Source organism: Harpegnathos saltator, unplaced genomic scaffold, assembly GCF_003227715.2.
Source record: "Harpegnathos saltator strain DR-91 unplaced genomic scaffold, Hsal_v8.6 scaffold224, whole genome shotgun sequence".
Lineage (NCBI taxonomy): Eukaryota > Metazoa > Arthropoda > Insecta > Hymenoptera > Formicidae > Harpegnathos > Harpegnathos saltator.
In genome coordinates, this window is record NW_020230011.1 from 204,995 (window position 1) to 225,640 (window position 20,646).

Sequence of the window (20,646 nt, forward strand, 5' to 3'; positions counted from 1 at the left end):
TCAATGCGACGGGGAATAAAACGTGAAAATCTTGTATGCCTTTGAATCCGAAAACAATTAAGAGAAGAAGTGAATACTTTTCAATACGAAAGTTCGCATTTGAAAATTATCGATTGCGATTGAATACAAGGCATATTTGCAATGAATTGAATCCTTATTAATGCGAAGCATTCACCGCTGCCATCTCGCATTTAGCGCGGTGAAATTTAATGGGAACTAATACTTTTTAGTCCCTTTCTTCGGATCAGAAAGCAGAATTCAGACGTAATTCAAAATGTCAATACTTTTTAATATGTTTCAGTTCGACATTTTATACAGGGAGATTATCCGCTGCGGACAATAACTCTTCTACTTTTCATCTAATATTCAATGATGATGAATAACATTTAATTGCATTCGTTTGGCTTTTTTTATTTCGAAAATAAAAAAATACATACCAGGGTGAGATTTTACCCATGACAACATCAACGTGATTTTCTTTGATGCTTTTTTTAAAAATATTTCAAATATTTCATCGACTCGCGGGATATTTATAATCGGAGTTTCGTCGCGTTAATTAACACGTACTCCTCTGAGCGGATCGAATGCTCACCGACGGCCACTGTTAGTACCACGAGCGAATGTCCGGAGCGGACGGGATGCTGAATTAAGAAACAGGACGAAGTGAACGGGACACGGGCAACGATACATCATGCGTCTCCACACATGTTAAATTGTTTATTATAGAAGAGACTTTGATACGGCAATATATATTCGAAGATTTAACATTTAATACGTGCTTTTATTTTTTCTGCTCCTCCCCCCTCTCCCCACCCCCCCCCCGCTCTTTTTAGACCACCGGGCATAGTCTGGCATAGAGATGACAACTGTGGTTGCAGCACGGACATAAACCGCCTGAAAATGGATGTAGCATAGACTTTCACCACATACAGATTTTACCACCGAGACCTGAAAGTGGATGTACTATCGTAGTTCCCCTCTCAAAATGGATGCAGATGTACGTCCTTTCCCAGTGCGGAAAGTCGATGTCGCAGAAAATGTCGTGTTGGCCGCTCTCAGGTTTCTCTCTGCTATACGACAGTACCTGCGATTGACCAATGAAATCTCGATTTAAATAGCCGTACATAAGAGGAAGGGAGATAGGAGGTCTACATGTCAGTCACATCTTCGATAGCCTGTGAGAATTACGAAGCGAGGTTAAATCGGAGTGTAGGTGTAAACCATGTCAATTTATCTGTGACAAGTGCCACAAAGAGACTTGATGGGCGAAACGTAACATGACAAGAGCACGTAAAACGTGTTGCCGCTAATAATAAAACACTTTCGTGCGATTGACGATCCTTCACGATGACTGATAACTTAGCAAAAGTCTTCACAGCCGAGGACTTCAACCCGGAAAAGTGTGAGTCATTATTCGCATATACTTCGTTAATCGTTACGAGGTAATCGAATAATTCAATAATGAGCTACCGATCGCGTGGTAGCGTCAGACGATTGTACTTTATTCTTGGCCATGATATATTTGTTACCAAAATATCCTAAATCCGTGTTGTATTATTTTTAATCTAATACCTTGGCTCAGCTCTATCACATTATCATAATTCTCTCCCCTTTTACAGTTGTGAAAGAACTCAGTGCACAATGTGTCGGTGCAGACGAGCTGAGGCAACAACGTGCCAAAATTCAAGAACTTGCGAACAACACATCTGCTCAGTTGAAGCGAAATGTTTACCAAAACTATATGCAGTTTATCGAAACTGCCAAGGAGATCTCACATCTGGAGAGCGAGATGTATCAACTGTCTCAGCTGTTGAGTGAACAACGTGCCTTGCTGAGTACACTGGGGTCCACTAGAACAGCTGGTGTTGTTTTTGAGGATCTGTCAGAGTCGCAACAAGATAACTCAAATGATACTGTGTCCAAGGAGGAAGAACAGAAACAGAAGCTGGTTCAATTAATTGAGAATGTAGAAGGCGCTCTGGTTGGTCTTTGTATTTGATACATAAGATACATATCCTAATGAATGGGAATAATTTAAATCTTTCTTCCTACAGAGCTTAGCTGAGACTCCAGGACGCGTGTGTCTACACGAAGGCTCTCTGCTTGAGTTAGATCCACTCGAAGGAACACCACTAAAGAGAATTCATGCCTACTTGTTCAACGATGTTCTGATGATTGCATCTTGGCTGGCAAATGGTAGCAAACGTGGTCCACCTAGATACAAAATGCAAGCTGTTTATAACCTCGAGAGTTTAGCAATCGTCAATGTGAGAGATCATGGCACTGTGAAGCTAGCATTCAAACTTCTGGCATTTTCTGACACGAGAGTGTTTCAGTGTGCTACAGCGACAAGTAAAGTTAGTGCGTTCAGATGCGAAAACCAACGCGAGACATGCAGTGTAAAGTAAAATTGCTTGAATCAATTCTTTCTTGCAGAAAGAGTGGTTGGATAAGTGCGAGCAGGTGAAGAGAGCAAAATTAGCTGGGGAAAATCCGACCGATGTTCCAGACGAAAGTAAGCACGTGAAGGACGAGAAAGTGGTGCCATCTCGTTCGATGTCTTTGGATTCGAATACACTAGGTAAATTACTTGCATTAACATGATGTAATAAGATATTCTAAGATATATATATATATTATCTCTTTGAAGAACGTATTCGTGTTTAAGAACAAATATCTATCGAAACTCGCATATTTTAAAGTTTAATTTCTTACATTTCTTTCTCAAACGCGTTTCTTCAGGTGTATTTGGTTCATGCGGTCTTATAATTTTTCCATCAATTGTTTATCATTAGGCATTGACGACGACGACGACTCAGAGTATCACGAACCACCACCAGAGTGGGTGCTGGAAGTAGCTGAAGATTTGGATTCTTGTATAGCGCAGCGTCACTTCGAGGAGGCTTACAGCTTATTAGAGAAGGCAAAGACCTACTTGAAAGACACTCAATCAACACCGTTGCTGACGGAAATCCAGACGAAGGTGAACGAGAGGGGTCGTTCGCTAGTCAACGTGCTCACTAAGGAACTGGAATCTAGCGCGGAAGCCAAGTCATTGCAAGGCGGCGGTTTAAGAAGCGCGCGACGCGCGGTTAAGCTGCTAATACAGTTGAACAGAAGCGCACAAGCGTGCCATTTATACCTGCGACTGTGCAGCGCGGTGTTGAGGGCGCGATTGAAAAGGATCAAGAGGGAAGGCACGACCGTGGCATATGTAAAGCAACTCAGCGCGATCGCCTTTAGCAATATAGTAGAAATAGCGAGAGAGTTCCTGAAGACCTTTCCCCAATCAACGAATTGCACTTCCGGTAGTAAATCAAGCGGTTGATGAAGATTGTGAGAGGTATTTACAATGATTAATTTGTAATTTCTTTCGTTTCTTGTTCAGGTTTAGTTCTATGGTGCAGTCAAGAAGTGAAGCACTTAACGTCGCACTTAGCCAAGCAACTTTTCCTGCCGCAAGTTACGCTGAGTACATTGGTGGAGTGTATCGTCACTGTTCGAAGTCACTGCGATCAGGTACATGCAATAGAGATTAGTATGCTTCGAAGAAAAAAGATACATTTAAATCGCTCTATTGCTTGCTATAAATACAGAATTCTTGGCGCTTATCACTCCCTGTGTTACAGAGATTCGATATGTCATTATAATCTAATTGTCTATATTCTATATGCAAAACAATATAATAAGTACAAGTAAATTAGCAGGAAATTGTGTATAATTAAATATGAAAGTTTTATATGTACATATTACAATATAGACTCATATTTTGCTTTCTCTTTTTCTTACCAGTTAACTCAGCTCGGCATGGATTTTCGTTACCAGTTGGATGGCCAACTTAGGTCTCCATTAGCCAAAGCTATCCAAGACGCGGGGGAGAACTGTGTCGGCACGGTGAAGCTTCACGTGGCGGAAGACACTTGGCGACCAACGAATCTGGAAACTAGTCAAAATCTCCAAAAGTTTTTATCAGAACTGGAAGATCTCGGTATCGGTATACCGCCCTCGTATTCGACGAACGACTGTTGGATACCATTGACTCACAATACATTAAGCTTCTCCAAGGTCTACATCAGCCTCTTAGAAGACTGCCTCAGCGTAGCAACGCCTGAGCTCATGTCCGCGATAGATAATGTACTTGTATCCGTGATGCGAATCGAAGTTCAACATTTGATTGTCTCGCTTACGGATCCGAAATTAAAGCAAGAGGTAACGAACATCATTACATGCAAACTCGAATGCTTTACTACAAACGTATTTTATATTTATATGATTTACTCCTTTTACAGCGAAAATTAGTACAAAATAATGCAGCGTACGTGCGAGACATTATTATCGCCCGGGGCCTGGAATTATACAAATCTACGACAAATCAGAAATTTACAAAACTCCTTGCTCTGAAAGAGCAGATTGTATTCGAATCTCCGTCGCCGACGAAGCCAAGGCCCGCTCCGAGAACTTCAGTTCCTAAATATTCTACCACGGAATATCTTTAACTGGAATAAAAACGTTACGTTGCTACAAATTTAACGATAGAAGTGTCGCAGGGACAAAGTGCTTATGTATGTGCGAAATAATGTATTATATTGTACATAATGTGTGACCGAGTCGCTTTGGTGTAGCAAATACACAATATCATATTGAGATGGAACAAAAGCGCTCCGTCTCACGTCTAATGCAGGTACACATTAGTCGTAACACCGTCGTAGAACTTTTCTAGGATGCATCTTTGTAGGATACATTGAACAAACGAATGCGACGGTGCCCTAACAGTGCGAATAATACAGTCTGTAATAACGTTGTAATATACCTAATAGATATTTACAATGAATTGCACATAGGTAATTCATGTGTACGCCTATGAGATTATTTATATAATAGCACTATTTTGTACTATTATCGCTCGAACTGCTCGTTTGGTTATTTGCTTCCAATTTCCTCCTCTTGGCACGTATGTCAGCTAGAGTTTGTTCTATGCTCCTTTGATCCTTCTTATTTTCACTAGGAACTGGGGAGGAGAATTCTCATGACGATATATGTCTCATAGATGGTAATGTAACATGTTAAAAAGCTTAGGAAGATTTTCAGATAAACGATTCATTCACATATATACTTACCACATCCATAACTGCTATTAGCTTCTGTCTTCCTAGCAGCTTCCAACGCAGCCTCTTTGCCAATCAAATGTTGATACTTATCCTTGTAATAACTATTAGGTACAAATTTCTCTTTACTTTTCTTAGATTTTGCATACTCTGCCGCTTCCTTAGCTTTCCTTTTTCTCTCTTCCTTCAATTTCTTGGCAACTTCTTCATTCCATTCTTCACCTCTACGTAGTATATATAATTGATCTTCAGAAGGAGCATATTCCCTCTTGAAGATCATAATATATCTGTCGACATCTTCCTCACCAAAGGTATATGCCAAAACATTTGCTACTTCTGCTACGTCATATCTAAAGTTGAAATAAAAAATTTACTTTTGTCATGCAGAATATTTTGCATGTATATGTAACTTCTACTTTAATAAAGACAATATGCTCGCACTTACACAACGCTTCTGTGTATTTTGCTCATGGCAGGAAATTTGTATTCTTTTGCACTGTCATCTTGTAGAAACTTATTAATTTTCTCTTCTACCTACGTAGAGAAGATAATATCACGTTATACGAAGATGACACGCAGTGCAGAAATATTAAAACACGACCGTAAAAGTTTAACCTGTTGCCGGAAAATCTTCATCTTTTCAGCCTCGATCTTCTTCTGCTTCTCATATTCTTCCTTCTGTTCTGTGTAATACGAAGAAATTTAAGTGAGTTTACAATTTTGATCAGGCCGTCCATTTGTTTACTAAACCATACATTGGTAAGGTTAAGGTACTGTTAACATTATACTCAACTAACTTTTTATGAGCGCCTTCTGCTTGTCGCTCATTGTCGGTGGTTTATCCATAGAATTCAAAATAGATCCCAGTAAATCCATAGTTCTAACGTTTGATTCAGTCTTGTCGATATCGCAAAAAGACAATTTGCAAACTACAATCCTTTCGTAACTTTTGCAATCTTAAAATGTAAGGTGCATCAAAGGTATCAGTTTCGAGTATAAATGAGTGCAGATAAGTTCGTACACTTCCAAACTTTACGCGTAGATGGGAGATTAGACTTTGCGGATCAAAAATTACAATTCGGATTCAAAATTTAGATCAGCGGGCTAGACATCTTAGAATCAAAATTTTAACTTTGACTTACTTTACATTAGTTTGGAAAGTACCAATCTTCAATTATAATCCTCAATTTCACGCCACCCAATCACTTGCTACATTCACGAGTTTAATAAATAAATGACGATTCAATGAAGTACAGCCAGTACAAGAAAGTGCATTTAAAGTATTTAGAAACAAATAAAACGCTCTGTATGCTTCTGCGGGCGATTTTGATTGTAAATATCATAGTTATAACGTGATTTTTAGTGTATTTTCAAAAAACGGGAAATGCTTTTGGTTAACTTGCGGGTCTCCAGCAAATCTCTCTACAGATCCTTCTGTAGGTTCTTAACATTTCAACTGATTATTTAGCACTGAAATATATATAATATATATACATATAAATATATAAATATATATTATTTAGTTATTATCCAAACCTGCATTATTTTCTTCAACCTCGCCCTAGTCCCTAGTGCAAGAAATTAAGTTACCAACCTTATAACTTTAAATCACGTCACTGACGAGGCAAAAATAAAGACCACCAGCCCTGAATAAATTTTAGGGTGTGAAATATGAGCTCGGTGCGTCTCGCGGTAATTGAAGGACGATGATATTATCGACTATTTTCAATCACCCGATATAAATTTTAGCACTTATTTAGCATACAAATAATTTTACAATTTACAATTATCGCGATGGTATGGACATGTATAAACGCGTATATATAAACGATATATATAAACAATATATATAAATGTAATAATATAAAAGTGTTAATAATATAGTGTGTTAATAATATAAAAGTGTATATATAAATGTAAAATAAAATGTATTATATATTTATTATTATTTATACCAAATTGATACAAGATATGCCGATATAGCTTATGAAACATCGAAACATTTTCGTATAAGTGAAAACCGGTAAAACCTGATCTTCGGCGTTTATCTTATCTCATTACGTATCCGCGATAACAACAATGGAATTCACAGCATGGAAGCATTCCACAGGATAGGATAGCATTCCACCGTGTCAAACGTTGAGCCGAGAGTTCATCGTCACTTGTCGGGTTTATCATAGGCGGGTGCCCGAATATCCGATCGAAACGTAATTTCTCCGTCGCATCGTTTCGAATCTCGCGCATTTGGAGAAACAGTCGATGTTTTGATCTCCTCCGTAGTTCCGGTGTTGAGTGCGGCAATAGCGAGGCAACAGCAGCAGCAGTAGCAGCAGCAGCAGCAGCAGCTAGCAGCAGCAGCAGCAGACCACGGGGGACGCACGCACGCACGCGGAGTAGCGGATACGCGCGTGTACGCGAAGTGTACGCGAAGTGTGCGACAAATAACTATTTTTTTAAACCCGTCCCTCGGCTCGGTTCCCCCCGGTGTCCGGATCAGCGCGCAGCGTGTGTTGCGACGTGTCCCGTAGCGCGTGTTACAACCGAGGAATATATTAATTTAACCCAGTCGCGGCCGGCTGTCGTGCGTGCCGAAACACAAACCCGATTATAATATGGCGAACAGCATAGCACCGGACTCGTGGGAACAGCAGGCGGACAACAACGGCGACATCGTCGCGGGACCGCCGCCGTCGGCGCAGGACAGCAAGTCCACCTCCATCGAGAGCAAATTCTCCACTCTCAACGTGAACGCCGCGGAATTCGTGCCTTCCTTCTGCATCAATTCGTCGCCGCAGAACAACACCGCGACGGCGACCGACAGCACCTGCAATGTCGCCGCCGCCGTGATGAATACCGTAACCACCACCTCCATGCCTGCCGAGATACATCATGGTTAGCATGTCAGCTGAATTCCGATCGTCGACAATGTTCTATACGGTGCTCGCGACACCCGATGTCGAGGGCGAATTGCCGCGCTCGTGGAATTATCATTGTTATGGTTCTGCACGCCTCCTCCCGAACTAACCCCCTTATCGCTGATGTCACCCTTGTTTCTCTTGGAAAAGGCTGGAGGGAGATGTAATTGGTCTCGTATATTTTTGCAATGTCTCGACAGGGGCTATCTCCTTGATGGAGTGTCCTTGCTTAACAATATGTCTAAGCATTGTATCTGAACACCATATGGTTTGACTTGTTTAGTCTAACATTCTTTGTTGGGAACTTCTGTTGGAGCGTAACTTTCTCTTTCCATTAACACTGTTCACTAGCTGTATGGTTTTGTCGCTGCGTGTGAATAAACACATATCTTGTTAAATTGGAAATTGTAACGATAGGAAACAAGGTAATGTTAATGCACGTACGATAGGTCACATTGGTAACATATGAATATATTATATTTGTGAATTTTGGATAAAGCTCAGTTTATCAAAACAATTTGATATAACTACAAGAAAATGTAGTACTCGATACTCTCTTTATTCACAATAATCTTTAGCTTTCTATAAATTATATCGAGCACATTGTAAGAGAGTGAACATATGTTTCCTTTCTTTTATATTCACAGGAAATTCTACTCCTGTTGTTCTATCAGATCCAATTGGAAGTCGAGTTGAGGAACCTCCTGCTGGAGGAGGGGCACCACCTCCGAATGTTAACGACCAACTAAATACCAGTCCAGAGCATCAGCCTGCGGACTCTTGGGAAGAAGCAGCAGTAGATGGCGATCCTTTGCTCACTCCTGAAAATGAAGAAGTAAGTGTAAATTATATAAGTATAAATTCATCTCTAGCATGTTCAACTTTAATGCTCTCACACAATACTACATGTTTGTATCATATAATAACATCTAGAATTTCTCGACAGAAAGGTTCCTTCAGCTACATATTTTCTCTTGAAGAAAAAAATTTATTTATTCTGACTTATGAAGTATCAATAGAATTTCTGTTAATTTATTATAATGAAGGAATAGAATTGTTATTAATTGTATCAAATATTGTACTGTATCAATTATATCAAATAGAATTGTTATTAATTATATCAATTATTATTAATTGATATCAAATTACTAGTCATATTAATTACAGTTTACATGAAAGTCCCATCTATACGTAATATTATTTTCAGGCTGATAATGAGGAGGATGAAGAACTGGTTGTTAAAGTACCTAAAAAGAAACCTGTCAAAGTAGCGGAAGACACTAAAAGCAAAAAGGAACACGTTAACGTTGTTTTCATAGGTCACGTGGGTGAGTGATAAATCTGAATAAAGAGAACACATATGTATAGTCTACCTTTGTAGAATAAAGATATATAGAGATATCATAACATCATCGCAATCATCTACTCAGTTACTCTAATGATTGCAACATAAAATGCAATCTGCTGTTTAACCCATACTATTTACACGTATACATATATATTTCACTTGTTAGATAATATTGTATATGTATGTGATGATTGTAGACGCTGGGAAATCAACTATCGGAGGCCAAATTATGGCGCTTACGGGGATGGTGGACAAACGCACCTTAGAGAAATACGAACGGGAGGCGAAGGAAAGAAGTCGAGAAACATGGTACTTAAGTTGGGCGCTGGATACAAATCAGGAAGAGAGAGAGAAAGGCAAAACAGTGGAAGTAGGTAGAGCGTACTTCGAGACGGAACGAAAGCATTTTACGATATTAGATGCTCCCGGCCATAAAAGCTTCGTGCCCAACATGATCGGCGGTGCGGCGCAGGCCGATCTAGCTGTCCTTGTTATTTCTGCAAGAAAAGGCGAATTCGAGACTGGCTTCGACAGAGGGGGTCAAACGAGAGAACACGCTATGCTTGCCAAAACTGCAGGCGTCAAACATCTGGTTGTGTTAGTTAATAAGATGGATGACCCTACTGTCGAGTGGGACGAAGGACGATACAATGAATGCAGGTGCGCACAAAATGCTATGTAATTAATACCTCTGAGTCTTCCTTCCGAGTCTCAGCTTTCTGCATTTTTCTGCAAATATTCGCTTCTCGTTTCCTTGGAGTGTCTAGATACAAAAATAGAATCGGATAAGTGGGGAAACGGGGCAAGTATAAAAGTAAATAATAGAAATAAATGGGTTAATAAATTCTAAACTTTAATATGTTAATTCAATGAAGATCATCAAGTTTTCATTGATGTTGAAACTGATTTAAAAGTTCGCGAATAAAATTGCTTGTCCCAGTCTATTCTACGTTTGAACGCAGAAAATGTAATACAGTATAAAATTGAGAAAAGTATTTACTTATTGTTTAGCACATGCATATCCATTTTTCTTGATTCGTGCGAGTAACAATAAGAATAATGAGACAATAAGAGTAACAGTAAGAATAATGTGTTTCTTCAGGGATAAGATACTGCCATATCTTCGTAAATTAGGATTCAATCCTGCGAAAGATCTTACGTTCATGCCGGTCTCTGGACAGCTCGGTATTGGCCTAAAGGATCCGATACCAGAGCATCTGTGTAATTGGTACAGCGGCCCGCCATTTATACCGTTTATCGATTCGTTACCTTCGCTCAATCGCAAGAGCAATGGACCCTTCATTATGCCGATTGTCGACAAATACAAGGACATGGGGACAGTAGTTATGGGCAAGGTCGAAGCGGGAGAAGCCAAAAAGGGACAGTCGTTGCTCGTCATGCCGAATAGGGTATGCATATTTTTTACGGCTGAGCCAATTCTCATCTCGCATCTTAATATCCAATCATAGATGATGATCAAAACCGTCGTATTTCATAAAAATTTCTACATGCCCCTCGCTGTAAAAGTTGACGTATGTCTCCAATTTAGCGCGGGTGGTTTTTTACTGCAATTAAATAGAGATTTCACAGCCACGTGCTTTTTAAATTCATATTTTATAGGAAATTGACATTTTATAGGAACAAAACAAAGAATGATACACATTTACGAGAATATGTTTCTTTGTAAATCTGTAGACGGCTGTGACGGTAGATCAGTTATGGTCGGATGATGAAGAAGTAACGTCAGTCGGACCCGGTGAAAACGTGAAAATCAAGCTGAAGGGTATCGAAGAAGAAGACGTGAGTCCTGGATTTGTCCTTTGCGACAGCAACAATCCAATTAAAACTGGAAAGGTTTTTGACGCGCAAGTTGTGATACTGGAACATAAAAGTATTATTTGCGCGGGATATAGCGCAGTCATGCATATTCATTGCGCCGCGGAGGAAGTCACGGTGAAGGCACTGATTTGTCTGGTGGACAAGAAAACAGGCGATAAAAGTAAAACGAGGCCGAGGTTCGTTAAACAGGATCAGGTGGCTATAATGAGAATCGAATGCGCGGGTGTAATATGTCTTGAAAGATTCAAATTATTCCCGCAAATGGGCCGCTTCACTCTTAGGGATGAAAGTAAGCACGATCATTTCTTTCTCTAAGTTTCTTGTTTGCATATTACAATACAGTAATGTGTACGTAATTTCAGATAAGACTATCGCAATTGGCAAGGTGCTGAAGGTCGTGGAATAAGAATCTTGCTTAAATGTTATGACGGGTGGATAATGAAAAAAAAAAAAGAATGATCATTATTTCAATGTGACGAATAAATGACGATGCAAGGCGAACACACGATTATTAAGCAAACCAAATGGGCATGATAAAATTCCAGCGAATTAGTAATGTAACATACATACACGTACACACACATACGTGCACGCACACGTACACACATACACACACACACACACAATTCACTTACGCAGAGCTATACATACAATGCGTCGCGAGCGACAGCGGGCAAGGGGATCGGGGAGGGGGGAAAGGGAAAAAATATTTATAGCGCCTGATATAAAAGCAAATAGATTCGATTATATAGGTAAGGAGACATACACAACCGAAACTCAAGAGCGTGTGTTCCTTTTACTAGATAAGCTGGATGATGGCACTCGCATTGGAATAATTATAAATGGATAATGATCAAATATTAACCGTGTCTCCTTGATAATAATAAAAAAAACACGATATTTTTATTCTTCTGAGGTGCGATACATAAGTGGAAGTACAGTAGGAGATTGATATCGATCGCGAATTAACATTTAAAAAAATATGAGTAATATTATTATAATTATTATTAAATATAATTATTATTAAAGTGGTGGTAAGAGTTGGAAAAGAAATTTATTGAATAAATCAACAAAATAGTGTTATACACACACTTTATAATTATAAAATTAATATTACGATTATTATTATACTGTTTCTTATTATATTGTCATTAAAAACAAATTTGCAAAAAAATGTGCCCTAATAATTTTTAATAGAGTTGCGAATGTACGCCGTCTACATTTTTACAATATGACGGGTCCCGTACATTCAGATTATTCGAGCCAGTTGAATAAATGAAGTATAGCACATGAGAGATTATAAATATGTCCGAATAAGTAGTAACATTCGTTTGTATTTTTGTATATTTCTATGTAAATAATAATGTATTTTCATCATCTATATCGCAGCCAGATATGTCGATGGCGAAAATGTGCTATACGTGTCTTAGCTTGTTTTTTGTTATGTAGCGATCGTTAAAGCGTAAAGATAAAGTGAAGATAAATATTTGTAAGAAGTAAAAAGAAATCATATTCCAGTTGTTCGTAAGACAAAGTTGGCTGATCGAGTTTTCCAAGTTCTCACGTATCTTGCGTCGAGAGAGAACACTCGTTGATTACTCGAAAATTTTCTTAAATATATAAATTACATCAGCTTATATTGCACAACAGGCTTGCAGTCAAGGATGTGTCACTCCTTGAGAACTGTGGCGATCTATTCCTAGGCGTATATTTGTTATAGATATGTCTTAAGAACCATATTTTGTACAAGTTTTATAAAGTATTGTCATTGTGGGTCCGGGGCCAGTTTCGCGTATCCAAGTTTCTGGAGTACCTCCTTAATTTCGTGAAATACTGTTGGATCTTCGATCGTACTTGAAATCTGAAAATCATTTTTTATCATCACATCTTATTGTTAATAGCTGGATAACACTTAGAAAAGGCTGCTGAGATCAAGTTGAGGTAAGTTTTTTGTTCTCGTGTGTTTTCCGCTACATATTCACTGTACAAACACAATTCAAAAGAGTTGGGCCATTTTCGTTATACTTATTTCCTACCTTAACTTGTTTCGACCGCGCCAACGAAGCGATAGATTTGCGAATTATTTTTCCAGAACGCGTTCGTGGTAACGCAGTAATCGCAGCGGCGACTCGAAAAGACGCGATTGGTCCCATCATGTGTCTCACCCGTGCCACCAATTCTTGATTTATCTCTTCTTCGTTACTCGTCGCATCTGTAAACGAATATTCCGATGTAACATTTTCGCTGGTGTATATTAGTAACAACGTCTCGGAAAATCATTATTTGCTACAACTTTTCAAATTTCAAAGTTTTCTAATTCTTCTACTCTTATATTTTTCTAAAAATTAAAAAAAGCACCAGATCGAGTTATAAGTAACTTCCATTGCATCTGTCTTCAAATGTATTTCTGTATAAAGTATGTGAAAATTTACACTGGAATTTAATGCACAAGTGTGTTTTTAACAGTGCTCATAATCGTGCATAATGTTCTCATTAACAATCAGCTTACCGACTATTTTTACAAGAAGATAAGAAAAATTAATATTTATCGTCTACAAGAATTTATGAGGAGAAAATTATTCGCGATTCTTGTGCGATTATTCTTATTGGCCTCAATTAATTCTTAGCGATTGTATATCTGAGAGTCTCGATGTATCCAATGTTGCTTATCGTTTTCCGCTATTTATGACTCTACGCTGATGTTCGCTTCATTCGAGAAATAAATCGAGAGGTGTACACGGTGATAACGAACCATAACGCTTCACATAAAGGCACAAAGGTACTTCTCCCTTCGTATGATCCGGCACACCGACCACTGCGGCATCCACTACATCGTCGTGAGCTAAAATAATATCTTCCAATGCAGCCGTGGATATTCTGTGACCAGCTACGTTTATAATATCATCATCTCTCGCCGTCACGTAAATATGGCCCATCTCGTCAATGTAACCAGCGTCCATCGTATCATAGTAACCCTGAAAGTTTATCGCGTAAGTATCGCAAAATTGACGTACATGGTATAACGTGACTTAAGCGACAGATTTCCCGACGAATTCGCTGGAGTTTGTTGCATCGCGGCACCGAAATTGCATGCAATCGAAAATCAACGATCTTTTCTTTCTCGCGAACTCTTCATTTTCGAGATCGCTGCTGAGAATAATAGAATCTCAATGTTCAGAAAATAAATAGATCAAATTTTACTCCAACTACTCGAGCGATTAAATTTTACTCTAACGACCGGTTAAATTTCCCTTTCGTTCGAATGCAATTTTAGCCTTTAGTCAGCAATAAAATGATAAAATATGTGAGAAAGGACATTCGTCTGTTTTCGTAGACGAGACAAAATCGCTGATTAAAATGCGCCGAATAATTTGCGTCTGCCGGCAGATACATTTTCTCCATGAAGTTATCAACATGATAATGTGTGTCGTGTTAAGTTACTCACTGGGAACCTTGAGAAGTACACTTCCTTGAACCTGTCGAATGCCCGATATAAGGTTGATATGCATCCAGGTGGTAGCGGTAACTTTATCGCGATTCGCCCGAGTTCGCGCTGCGACGCTATACTTCCGTCTTCGCGCAGGACGTGGACTGTGGATTGATGAATTTGCGACTTACGAATAAACGGCAGATTCACACGCAGGTATATAAATTGACAGAATTAATCGGTATCGCTTAACAGAGGAAGCTGATAAACAACTCCGAAAATATTGTACATGAAAGATAAAGCGAAAGATAACTCGAAGACTCACTGTTGTATCCGGGTATAGGAAGTCCAGTGCTGAATTTTGGCAAACTAGGGTGATGACCGTATCCTAGGCACAGTGCCGTGATGGGGTGTCCAGTCTCCGACTGCCACCAATGGTTCAAAATCGGCACTTTGAACACCTGCTCGGCCCAGGCCTTCGTCTCGTAGTCGCAAAACTCGCCGGCCACAAATATCGTTTTTAAGCTGGAAGCAGGAAAGAGAGAAAAACCGCGCATAAAGATGTCGTCTTGACAGCTCTACGAGGGGAATTACTCCCAGAGTGGCTCGGGGAAGCTACAAGAGTGCTTTGTGTAAACACGTCTCTCTGATTCGCAAGAAGATGTTTATATAAATACACGTTGTCTTTGTAATAAATTGAATCGAAATTATTGCTGCGTTGCAACGCGAAATTTTCATGCGGCCTTACGATATTGATCTCTCACATATCGACACAGGCGAGCTATCTGAGCTATTCGTCTCATGCATATTCTACCGGCGGTATCGCTTCTTTCCCGAAAGAGATAGGTCGGGGAGCGCATCGCAATGTACATCACGATATGTGATTCGTGCCACGTGTAATTTATGATACTCATTGCAATATGATAAGATCACCACCTTCATGGCGCGCGACCGCCCTTAAATTATTAATCCTGCTCCTCCGGCTTCTAGTTTTGCATTTTCCGCAGCGCGTCGTGATACGTACATCACCGATAAATATCACCGGTGCATATCTGGCTTTCTGAAAAAAGGCTGACTCTCTAAAACTAGACGCGAGCGATACGAGATATGTTTTTTGCAACGAAACGTTCAAAGGTGTAAAAGTAACTCGCAAAAGGATGCACGCACGGGCCTGAGAGTATGATCGAGCGAATATTAAAAAAATTTATATATATATATATATATTTATTTTTTAATTTTTTTTCATTGAAAGACAGAGTATAAAGTGATACGCAATGACGATATATACAATTAACCGCGCGTCACATGGAATACAAAACTACTTTTTTTATTTGCCGCGTGTATCGCAATTGTGTAAATCGAGGTAACCAAGTTAGCGTAAATTTACGTGTAAATTTATTAAAACTTACGACTTCAAAGAATATTTCCTTCCCAGAAGAGTTTCTGGATCCGATCGTTTTAGAACTCGCAATGCGGTGGGCACGCAGAATAACGCGTTTACGCCATGCTGCTCAATGATCCTAACGAAAGAAGAAGAAGAACTCGTTATCGAGTTATCGGCACGAAGCCCGGCATTGTATGGAAACAAAAGGATTTCATTCGCAAAATTCGAAAGAATGAGTTGCACATTCTTGTTTTCCGCGCAGAACGATTTTCCAACCTGAAATATTGACCTGCATCCGGTGTCCTGTCGGGTTTTCCTTCGTACATTATGCTCGTCGCACCGAGCAACAAGGGACCGTAACAAATGTACGAATGCCCGACAACCCATCCCATGTCGGATGCCACCCACCATATGGAATTTTTGTTCATTCCGAAAACCGTATTCATGGACCAACAAAGCGTCGCCAGGTGCCCTCCGATCGGTCTTATGATCCCCTTTGGTTGCCCTGAAATATCATTCTCGTAATCGTTTCCCTCCTCTTTGCAGTAGAAACACTGAGAAAAGATTTTGATAAAAAATATATTGACCAATTTTATTTACAAAAAATGACGGAGCAAAGGTCTAAATGTCAAGCGATTGGACGAAAATTCGAATGTACTTTGTATCGTACTTGATAATTATATCAAGTGTAAACAATGATAATTATATTCGCCGTGTAACAGCCGGGGCCTTTTCAAATTGGTTTTCAAATTGGAGAAATGAGAAGTGACGATATTAGCAAGAATTTTATTTCTAATCGTACTACTAGTATTTACTTAAAGACGTTACTCATCATTACCGAGAGAACAATCGCAGACCGGCGAATAAAGTTCTTTACACTAGAGGTCTTTATTGGGTCGAGGCAGGTATTTACCTGTGGTTCCCGACGTATATAATATATACAATGGATCGTTAGCCTCGACCATTACGCATGGATGAGGTTTTGACCTTTTCATGAGTTCGTCCCAATCGAATTGCGACTCAAACAACGGTGATTCCCACACGTTTCTTCTTTGAAATATGATACACTTTGGCCTCATTACAGCGATCATATCTAAGGCACCGTTCAACATAGCAGTGTACCTGCATGCCGAGAGAAGCAAGTTAAAAAGAAAGTATTTTCCAAGCAACGTGAAAATTCAATCATCCTAAACGACTGGGAGAATTCTAAAAGTCTCGATTATTTCTTAATGCATCGAACAAGAGATTTAAAGTTTATTAGAAATTTATCATAAACTTTTTAAGTCTGAATTTTTAAGTCTGCTTTGAAAATTTACAAATGTCAACGTTTGATGCAATCTTACTAAAGATATTAAATTTAAAATTTTTAATTTTAAAAGGTATTAAATTTTAAATTTTAAATAACGTCAAAGAGAGAACTGTTTTTTCTCTTTTTTCTCTTTTTTTACATTACAAGTATTAGGAGGTTTCCGATCGCGCGGTACGCGATAAGCAGCAGTTACGTGCGACTTGCATACGATTATTATTGTTATATAAAAAATTACCGTAATTTCTTCGCATACGCTGAATGTTTTTGTATTTCACTTGTATTCGTTCGGACATTATTTTATTCGCACACGAATCGAGTTTACGTATGAAGGCATGCATAAGTAAGCGCAGTCGCGTCGAATTACGGACACTTCAGTATTACGTACCGTAAAAGGCTCTTGAATGCCATAATATATTGTAATAAAGTCAACATTTATATTTATATTAATCCCGACAATACACTTATTAAAAAATAATGAGACGTACTTGATCACTTTGGACGGTTCCAAACCGCAACTTGCGGCGATAATAACCTTCGGTTCAGCATGATCTATCCTAGACGCCAGTTCGTTCGCTGCAAAACCTGAAATGCACAAGTACCGCGATGATATTGCATTCGACTTGAGAGATTAATCGCAACAATACGATACTCCGGAACAAGGGATACCTGCAAAACCATCTCTAAAAATAAACATCAAATTCGGCGTGTGTGTTGTGTCAACAATATTTTATAATTTTCTTTTTTATCTGATTTGTTCTCAAACACTTCGTAAATTCGTTCCAAATAAGAAAGTAAAATCGTCGTTCACAAACTGATGGCGGGTGAAAGTTGAAGCATATTGCGAATAAAAAATTAAGTGGTAAAATTGAGTGAAAAAAATTAACCCTTTAACGCTCGACTTCTTTATAAGTGTTTCAAGAATAAAATTTGAGTTTTTTTTTTTAACCGAGACTGTAAGTAGTGATAACCAAAGAAAATATCAGAATTTTATATTGATTTTTTTTATCGTATTTTATTCGTTTTTTGTTTATTAGTAAGTATGACTTGGATTCTAAAAGCATATACGAAATGAGCAACCTATACAGAAAAAATGAAGGGTAATCTATACGACGTAACTCTGACAGTCAGCTTGACATTTTTGAGCTGAAACTTTGCTATATTTGTGAGTGAAGTTTATCATTCAGAGCGTCAAGCTTTCTATTTCAGAAGAATATCTTATAGATCACGATTTAGACCATAGTCCCTTCATTTTTCGCCGCATGAAAATCTGTAGGTCACCAGGTTTCACGAAAACAGGTTGATTTCTTGATTTTCGTGTCCACCATATTGGATTCGCCATTTTGAATTTCTGTATTCTTTTAATTTCACACTTTGCACATCTGAGAAAGCTTCCAAATGTATAAAATTATAACAGATACCCATCTGTTCATTTATAGTGCACTTCTAGATGTCAGTAACAGTGCTAACTATGCCTACTTGGAATTTGACAAAACATGTTATCGTTAAAACTGATCTAAAAACAGACTAAACCGAATCTACATACAATCTATATACCATTTTTAAGAACTATATACCATTTTTATATACCATTTTTAATTAGAAGAAGAATTCACCTTTGCAGTGGTGCAAAGAAAACGAAAATATCTCCTACTTTGACTTGAAGTTATGGATTCTTAAATGCGTTTCTGGTAACTATAGTTAGCAGTAGGCGTCAAAGGGTTAAAGATGTAGGCGACATGGCGGTCAACGTGTCAACAACATTTCACCCTTGTGATTACCGTCGTCTCGTGATTATCGTCATTACCTCCAAAGACTACCGAATGAATCGCTCCTAATCTGGCTGTGGCTAAAATCGCGATTATCGTCTCGGGGATTAGTGGCATGTAGATGACTACTTTGTCTCCCTTGCGTACACCCAATTCCGCTAACGCGCCCGCCAGCAAGGACGTCTTCTCATATAGCTCGTTGTACGTCACTTTGCGTATTGACGATGTTTGCGGACTGTCGTGTATAAGAGCCGTCTTCTTCCCGTAGCCGGCGTATACGTGGCGATCTACCGCGTTGTAACAAGCGTTCAATTCTCCACCGACAAACCTACGTGGAAGGAGGAGAAACAAGGAAAAGAAAATAAAAAGACATGCCTCCCGTGTGAGAACCGTCGTGTGAGGATTACTTCAAACGGTCGGAAAGCTTATTTCCAGACGAAGCTTCCCGCAACTTTGCGGGAATCTCTGTCACGTTTGCTGCACAAGCGACAAAATGAAAAGTTGTCGCCGTCGTATGAGCCGTCGGTCTCGTGATGTGAGATTCAGCGCGCGTCGGACTACGCGCGTCGGTACTGAACGCGTTAATGTGAGATTAATTGCAGTGAGACTAGAAATATCTCTGACATTCGACGTGAAAATCGGATTCACGCGTAAATCGGTTTGTAACAACGGCGCTCGACATACCATTTCGTGAATGGCTCGTTAGAGTTGTCCAACACTTTGCGCCAAGGCTTGCTCCAATCGACGTACAGACCGATCTCATCCCAGAATTCCTCCGGAGACTCTAGGGACTTCCTGTATGCTTCCTCGTAGGCGGTACACCCGTTTTTATGGGGGCTCATAATGTAATCTGCACGGAGATGATAAGAACGGTGTTATAATTACTCTTCAGCGCGCACAAAGCACAACTGAGGCTGCGGGAAGCCAGGGAGGCGAAACGCAGAAGATCAAAAGTTATCTTTGGTAAACAGGGAATTACGCCGTATATGTGGAGCAATAATGTAGAAAATGTCGTGCGTGCTTTCGTTCTCAGGTCGTGCTCAGGTAGAACGGATTAAATTGAACAGGGAAATCCTCCACCTCTATGATATGATGCTGTCCATCACAGACATTGCCGATCGTTGTCAGAAGATCATCCGAGTGGACTTGAGCCATCTTGAATTTTGTCTACAGATCTTGTCTACCGGAATTCGTCGTCTTCCGCTTCTCGCGCATTTATTTATTCACTGATATCGTTTCTTCATCAGTTCTTCAATAGCTATTGCGAAACTTGCAAAAATGACCGAGAATTTTCCTATTCAGTTCGATCCGCCCTGCACACGATGTTTTGTCATCGATTGTTCAACATTCTGGATAAATAGAAGGCATGACTGTGGCATTGATGGACACAAATTACTGATCTGCACATTTTTCAAACATATAAGTATATTTTTTGTATCTAAATCGTTGTAAATAGTATCTTAAATATATAAATAGATCTTTGTCTTTGTAAATATATGTAAATAAGTCTTTCTCCGTAATACGTATGGGTAATATGTTGAGTTGGTGACAAG

General features: G+C 39.2%; 4 protein-coding genes across 10 annotated transcripts in view; 2 read left to right on the forward strand and 2 right to left on the reverse strand.

The window, feature by feature from the left end:
* The first annotated feature begins 1,064 nt into the window (after positions 1-1,064).
* On the forward strand, positions 1,065-4,496 carry Exo84 (exocyst complex component Exo84). Its single transcript, XM_011150720.3, has 8 exons — positions 1,065-1,402; positions 1,620-1,981; positions 2,055-2,357; positions 2,437-2,581; positions 2,796-3,308; positions 3,389-3,519; positions 3,793-4,209; positions 4,290-4,496. Exons 1-8 carry the CDS (start codon positions 1,348-1,350, stop codon positions 4,494-4,496), a joined length of 2,133 nt encoding a protein of 710 aa, XP_011149022.1. The 5' UTR covers positions 1,065-1,347.
* Positions 4,479-6,692, reverse strand: LOC105188967 (sperm-associated antigen 7 homolog). 2 transcript variants are annotated; one of them, XM_011150721.2, is made up of 7 exons: positions 6,642-6,692; positions 6,248-6,575; positions 5,903-6,061; positions 5,721-5,788; positions 5,551-5,639; positions 5,118-5,455; positions 4,479-5,008 (listed from the first exon to the last, which is right to left on the reverse strand). In XM_011150721.2, exons 3-7 carry the CDS (start codon positions 5,979-5,981, stop codon positions 4,884-4,886), a joined length of 699 nt encoding a protein of 232 aa, XP_011149023.1. In that variant the 5' UTR covers positions 5,982-6,061; positions 6,248-6,575; positions 6,642-6,692; the 3' UTR covers positions 4,479-4,883. The 2 variants fall into 2 exon arrangements, with proteins under 2 accessions (XP_011149023.1, XP_019699588.1); XM_019844029.2 differs by lacking the exons at positions 6,248-6,575; positions 6,642-6,692 and having other exon boundaries at positions 5,903-6,200.
* Positions 6,693-7,455: 763 nt separating this feature from the next.
* On the forward strand, positions 7,456-11,708 carry eRF3 (eukaryotic translation release factor 3). 2 transcript variants are annotated; one of them, XM_011150718.3, is made up of 7 exons: positions 7,456-7,997; positions 8,668-8,855; positions 9,228-9,348; positions 9,566-10,028; positions 10,471-10,777; positions 11,064-11,496; positions 11,570-11,708. In XM_011150718.3, the coding sequence occupies exons 1-7, from the start codon at positions 7,718-7,720 to the stop codon at positions 11,611-11,613; spliced, it is 1,836 nt and encodes a 611-aa protein (XP_011149020.1). In that variant the 5' UTR covers positions 7,456-7,717; the 3' UTR covers positions 11,614-11,708. The 2 variants fall into 2 exon arrangements, with proteins under 2 accessions (XP_011149020.1, XP_011149021.1); XM_011150719.3 differs by having other exon boundaries at positions 8,695-8,855.
* A 534-nt stretch (positions 11,709-12,242) lies between these two features.
* LOC105188962 (acyl-CoA synthetase short-chain family member 3, mitochondrial) overlaps positions 12,243-20,646 on the reverse strand; it is a 42,858-nt gene continuing 34,454 nt past the window's right edge. For 4 of the 5 annotated variants that reach the window (XM_011150713.3, XM_011150712.3, XM_011150714.3 and 1 more), the window contains 11 exons: positions 19,778-19,943; positions 19,132-19,421; positions 17,813-17,909; positions 16,932-17,140; positions 16,295-16,523; positions 16,044-16,154; positions 14,960-15,159; positions 14,653-14,798; positions 13,960-14,182; positions 13,244-13,419; positions 12,933-13,068 (listed from right to left, as the gene is read on the reverse strand). In XM_011150713.3, coding sequence (XP_011149015.1) covers positions 12,973-13,068; positions 13,244-13,419; positions 13,960-14,182; positions 14,653-14,798; positions 14,960-15,159; positions 16,044-16,154; positions 16,295-16,523; positions 16,932-17,140; positions 17,813-17,909; positions 19,132-19,421; positions 19,778-19,943 — 1,943 coding nt within the window. In that variant the 3' untranslated portion in view covers positions 12,933-12,972. Of the gene's footprint in view, positions 13,069-13,243; positions 13,420-13,959; positions 14,183-14,652; positions 14,799-14,959; positions 15,160-16,043; positions 16,155-16,294; positions 16,524-16,931; positions 17,141-17,812; positions 17,910-19,131; positions 19,422-19,777; positions 19,944-20,646 lie in introns of all 5 variants that reach the window. The other variant, XM_011150711.3, reaches the window with a different exon arrangement.